This window comes from Poecile atricapillus, chromosome 4, assembly GCF_030490865.1.
Source record: "Poecile atricapillus isolate bPoeAtr1 chromosome 4, bPoeAtr1.hap1, whole genome shotgun sequence".
NCBI classification, from domain to species: domain Eukaryota; kingdom Metazoa; phylum Chordata; class Aves; order Passeriformes; family Paridae; genus Poecile; species Poecile atricapillus.
The window spans coordinates 49938027-49944026 of record NC_081252.1 but is presented as its reverse complement, the minus strand read 5'-3'; the positions used below and the strand labels follow the sequence as shown (position 1 = coordinate 49944026).

The window sequence follows — 6000 nt, the reverse complement described above, 5'->3', positions numbered from 1 at the left end:
TACTCTTGGTTTCTATTTGTTGCATTTTTCTCAAGCATGGTTTTCTTTCTTCTTCTTTCTTTCTTTCTGCTATATCTGCAGCCAAAGGAATGCATTCAAATTCTGCTGTGTCATTTCATATTAGTCAGAATTGTCTTAAATGGCAAAGTAAACAAAACTGGAACAAAAATTCAGACACTGATCCATGAAGAGGTACTACACATACACATTTGTCTTATGAGCAACAAGTGACTCAAAATGGTGAAAAATGCCTTTGCTGATTCCACAACTATTTGTATAAAAAATGAAATAGCAAGACAAAAACCTATCCAACTACATCACACAATTCATTATCTGTACACAATACTCAGACATTTAATTTTACATGAAAAAAGAATTTGAGCAGGTTGGATGTTCATGTGAACTTCAGTGAAATGTCATGCCATATATGAAACTTTCAAATAAGCTTCTCTATGTAGGCAATTCTAATAAGCTCCCCCCACTGAGAGTTGTGTTTATGTTACAGTGAAGTCCTCTAGTCTGATTTTTCCCAAGCTGTGAAAAGCAGGGCCCTGATTTAGTTTTCACATACATCCTGAAACACCAGAAGCTCCATTTGTTCACACAATTGGTTGAAACTTGTTTGGTCAGTTGTCAGTACTTAAATTTTCTAATGCATCTTGCAGTTGTTGTCTAGCATTCACAGATGTAAAGTGAGCAAATCACCAGGAAAAATGGCTCACTACTCCCCACCGCTTTTAAAACAGAATTAATGAAATTCATAGAAACACTTTGAACATAGAAACACTTTGGAACACTCACAGCACACTATGAATGTTAAACTCTACTGTACCTAAAAACAAAATCAGGAAATTTGTGGAGGAATAAAAAAATCTATGAAGAGTTTTAAACCTAAAATACTACGTCCAGCTGGGATAGTCCCTGAGCCGAGGGACAGTGCTAGCAGAAGCAGCGGCGTGTTTACCCCGTGGTTACGCTCCCCCGGCTGCTGCCATCAGCCGCCAGTAGATGCACGGCACTGGAGTGTATGTGCGTTTAGCCAAGTTCTGCTTCTGGAGATACACAAGGATGTTCTGGAGGAGATGGCCATGCTGCCGGTGAACCCTGCTGAGGGGACGGACGGGCGTCCAGGGACGCAGGAGAGCACAAGGACCACCGAGAGCAAAGGGCAGCGAGAGGAAGGGAAGGCGGCTCTGGCAGCGCGCCTCGGGAGAGCGGCGAAAGCCCAGGCGCGGTGAGTGGCAGCGCACGGACGGTGCCCGTGCGGCTCTGCGGGAGGGCAGTCCCGGGGCCGGGCCCGGCCGGGCCGCCCCCCGCAGCCCGTGCCCGGGGCGCCGCGGGGCCGGGCCGGGCCCGCTTCCTGTGCGTGTCACTCACGCGGGGGGGAGGGGAAGCGCCGGGCGGCGGCGGCGGCGGATCCTCCGCGAGAGGCCGCGTTGGGCGTTCGCAGCCGCCCGCCCGTGCACCGCCTGGCCGCGGCCCGAGGCGCCGGGGGAGCTCGGGGGCGGCGCGGCGGGGCGGCCCGGCGGCGGGAGGCGCGGCCGGGGCCGGGCCCGCGCGTCCCGCGGGAGGCGGCCATGTCTACCGGCGAGGCGGAGCGGCTGTCGGCGGACGCCGATGGGGCCGCCGGGGACGAGGAGGAGGAGTGGCTCTATGGCGGTACGGACCTTCCCCGACCCCCGTGCCTAGCCCGCCTCCCCAGCGGGCCGGCCCGGCGCCGCCGGCGCGGGGGGGGCCTTGCGGGGGTGCGCAGGCCGCGGCGTGCGCCGCCTCGCCGGGCCGCTGAACAAGGTCCCCCAGTCCCGCCGCCCCCGTGGCTGCGCAGCCCCTTCACTCCTCCCGGCCAGTCCCCCGGTGGCGATGGCTCCCGGCCCCTTCCCCTCCCCGGTCTCCGCTGCCGGTGCCGCGGGCCCTCAGCCCGGGCCGCGCAGGCCGAGGCGTGCAGGGCCTCAGCGGCGAGAGCCCCGCGTGGTGTCCCTGCCCCACAGGCAGCCCTGGAGGGACCGAGGTCTCCCTGGTGCTCTCCTGCCCGAGTTCCCGGCGTTGAAGTACTGAAACAGGCTTAACCTTTTATGTATTAACTTTTTTTACAACTTTAGGGACTGTCTGTACGTTCAGATATTAATGAAACACAAACTAAACCTTGCCCATGTGGTGGACCTGTCAGTGCAGAGCACTGCGAGCGCTCAGGGGTCTGCTCGACTGATTTCACAATTGAAATGTTACAAACATGTCCAACAGTAATCTGAAGACTTGCCTAATATTCTACCTGCCAAGATAATCTGTCACAGGTGATACCCTAGGGATTTTATTCTTAAATATTGTGTTTCTTTTCTCTTATGGTAGATGAAAATGAAGCAGAGAGACCAGAGGAAGAAAAATCTGGGTGAGTATCTTGACAAGTGGAAGCCCTGTAGCGTGGCTGCACAAAACCTGTGTTCACTACATTCTTCTTCCCCGCTCATTGAAAGTTGATAGCACCTGAACACACTCTGCTGTCTTTGAAAATGTCCTTAAGATAGTATGCTTGTACTTCGCTTTTCTGTGAAATAGCTGTACCTGTGAAATTGGGTCGCTTAAATATGAAAGTTAGTTTAACTGTATGGACAGCAGTAACCCCTCACAAAATGCCCACAGGTCTTTTATTTTTGTAATCATTGTGCTTTGTGGTCTTAATGATGGATCACAACTTGCTTGAGATAATTTAGAAACTAAAAAACATCCTGTCTCCCAAAGAGTTTGCAGTGTAATTACAGAAACAGGAATACAAAGAAGCAGTGGAAGATTACTGGATAGTTTGATGTACAGATCACATCTTCTTAGGCTTTTGATTTGTTGTTTTTTTTACCAGTGAGACAGTATTTGAAAGAGAAACTTAGGAAAGCTTTGGAAGTATTTGAGGGGAGCCTGCTTGAGTTAGAAAGAGCTCTATGAGAGCATGAAGATGCTTCCTTGAAAATCTAACAAAGTTAATGGAGATTAGTAATGAAGACTGACTGAAAAAGGGCAGTCATTTGTGCTGAATGAAGGAAATTCTCATACTTGTTATATATGGAAATTATTGATTGTCAAGATATATTAAACAAATAAAGGGAAAATCAATATATGAAAGCATACATTGTTATTTTCTATAGATGTTTCCATTTATTCAGTGAGAACTCTTGCATTTAGTTAGCCTTGGTGGGCTGCTTGTTCGTAAGATTGCTCAGTTGCTCTTTTGAACTCATGTCAACTTTTGACAAGCACAGAATGACAAAGCAGTAATGACCTCCACCACATGACTACATATGATATCATTGTGAAGCAGCTATAAAGTGTAATTATGTGATTCCCAATATTTCTGTAGAATAAAAAACAGAGTTGTTTTCTTTCACTTTTTCCATGTCACTTAATAGATTTTTAGACCTGCATTTGTCTCGAATCCCATCTCTTCCAGGACAAAGTTGTTTATTTGCTTTTTAGTTATTTACTTGCTCTTTATTTAGAAGCTATTAGATATCAGTTGATTCCTTATTTTCAGTTACCTTTTCTTGACCTGGCGTCATTCTCACTATTACTGTTACTTAGAGAAGTTATTTGCATGGATGCCAAAATGATCTTTAGAAACAGCGTACTCCAGTTTCTCGTCAATAGCGTCTAGCTTGGCATTTGGCTGTCTCAATGCATAGTTTTGGACAAAAAGCATAACAAATTTTAACTTACGCATCTTAGGAGTTGTGTTTGGAACTGTGGAAGTAGGGGGACAGTTCAGCTGTTAAAAGCTTTGGTCTCCAGCCTCTCAGTTTTGGCATTGCTTGTACATACAGAAATCGTGAGGTGTTATTCAGGTTCTGTACCTAGTCTGTCATTTTACCAGGTGATGAAGCAAAATGATCAAGCTTGAATCCCAAGGCAATAGCTGGGCTGTATTGGGTGCAACACTCAGGAGAGTGTTGCCAACAGAGTATGGGGTTAGAATCACTCTGTTCAATAAAATTGGCAATTGCACACTCTGTTTCAGAAATACCTTTTCAGTGAAAGACTATTGTTTATAGATGGCTCCCTGCTTACTCTGCTATTTGTTGTGCAGCATCCTAGCAGCTAATGGGACTGTGCAAGTTAAGATATTGCTGTGTGGGAAACAGTAGAAGGTAGGCCCAGTGAGACAGCTCGTTTGCATGGATGTCACAGTACTCATCCTTTCAGATGGACCAGTAGTTTCAAATTTTTTACAGTTCTCAGTCTACAGTTAAAATATAATTGATTTAGTCATTGAATTGTAACTATTCCTTATGGTAGAAGAAAATTTCACAATGCTGATGTGGGAATTCTGTTTCAGTGAAACATTACCTATGGGTGTTTGAATGTTTTTTTCCATTATGTCTTTGAAAACTGTCAGTCTGCAGAAAAAACCCAAACAACTTATTCTCCCTTCATACATTACAAAGTATTTCAGTTTGATTTCAAAAGAAGATCCAGTGTAATGCCTTATTTCATCCAACTATTCTACAAACATCCAGTTAGTATGATGTATGATAGCTAAATATTGCTAGTATAAAGTTATATTCATCAAGATTTTTTTTAGTAAGTCAACTTTGTTTTTTAATTAATGCAGAAGACACCTGGAGCTTTGGCTTTTGATTTGGAATGATGTAGCAAAGCTTTTTCTTTTCATCATTAGCTGATACCTGTGAAATAACATGTGCATAAATACCTAGTTTCATCTTTTCCTATTTGTTTTTGTTTAAGTGCTCCACCCCCACCTGGAAGTGAAGAGGAAGCTGCAGAAAATGGAGTTGTGAAAACGGTAGTTTTAAACATGTTTTTGAAATACTGTTTACATATGTTTTGATTCAGTGACTTACTGGGAATTCATAATTTGTCTAGGACTTATATTTAAATAATTGAATGCCTAGGTATACACCTTTTTTTTTCTAAAATGGTGTTTGTGATCTACAGAAACTGTAGAAATTACTAAGTTAGAAAATCAGATTTCCAGCTGCAGTCCACTTTTTAAGTGTAGTTTACAGAAAATACATGAATAATACTCCCAGGTGTTTTTGGGTGGACAGAAAGATGGTGCTAGAAGACACCTCTCTTTTCTTAGAGACATCCTTTCCAAAATGATGGTCTGTTTTTTCTCAGTGATAAGAAAATAAAGTTCTCTGATCCTTTTTCTTTTTTTGAATGTGAAAGGCAAGCACCATTTGCGGAACTATGTGAAAGTGTGAACCAGGAGATGATTACACATGCCTTTCAGAGGCAACATAACACTTGCTTTGTAGTAGTCTTCAATGCTTATTATGTCTGATAACATCAGTGTTAGTATGATGAAGGAAAGGACCAATAAATTAACTATACAGCTGTTGTGTTGGTTAAAGGATTCAGGTTACTGTCAATGGGAAAAAAAATAAGTATGAGAAGTCCTATGAGAAAATTGTAGTTTTACTTCAGTGGGACTTTTTAGCTTATATCTTCCAAGAAATTACTTTAAGTGATGCAGAAACCATTATTGAGATATTTGTGCAAGTTTCAAGGCCTGGCCTCTTAGTGAAGTACTTTTTTTACTTTATCTCTAGCACTTTATTTATGACAGGCATTACAGTGTATTTAAAATTAGGGAAAAAGTTGCTAAAACTTTAGAACTTATTTCAGTTGTTTAAACTGAAAAGCTGCTTAAAGTGCATCAAAGGTGTTTGTATTTCTGGAAATCCTTATAGGTTCAGTTTTCTTGTACTTGCATGTTTTTTGTTTTTTTTTTTCTATATAAAGCCTGGTGTTGTTAGGTTATCATTAGAATATCTCCATAAAATTGAGAACTTCATGGTAAATGGTGTCCATGAACCTTCAGCAGCAGCTTAGAAAAATGGGTGTTGTTCACGTTGGTGGAATAGGAACAGGTAAATATTTCTCCAAGGAGGGAACTAAGAAATCATTGATTATAAGTGAAGTGGGTTTTGGTTGGAAAGGTACATTGTCCAGACAAAATTTTATTTCCTGTTTAATGCCTTTTTAATGGTG

The 6000-nt window shown here is 43.3% G+C and overlaps 1 protein-coding gene across 6 annotated transcripts in view; it reads left to right on the top strand.

The window, feature by feature from the left end:
• The first annotated feature begins 1266 nt into the window (after positions 1-1266).
• The window catches only part of FIP1L1 (factor interacting with PAPOLA and CPSF1), a 38761-nt gene continuing 34027 nt past the window's right edge, over positions 1267-6000 (top strand). Inside the window, exons 1-3 of one of the 6 annotated variants that reach the window (XM_058838641.1) lie at positions 1267-1659; positions 2347-2386; positions 4729-4786. In XM_058838641.1, coding sequence (XP_058694624.1) covers positions 1578-1659; positions 2347-2386; positions 4729-4786 — 180 coding nt within the window. In that variant the 5' untranslated portion in view covers positions 1267-1577. The remainder of the gene's footprint in view (positions 1660-2346; positions 2387-4728; positions 4787-6000) is intronic. The other 5 variants (XM_058838642.1, XM_058838640.1, XM_058838644.1 and 2 more) reach the window with 5 other exon arrangements.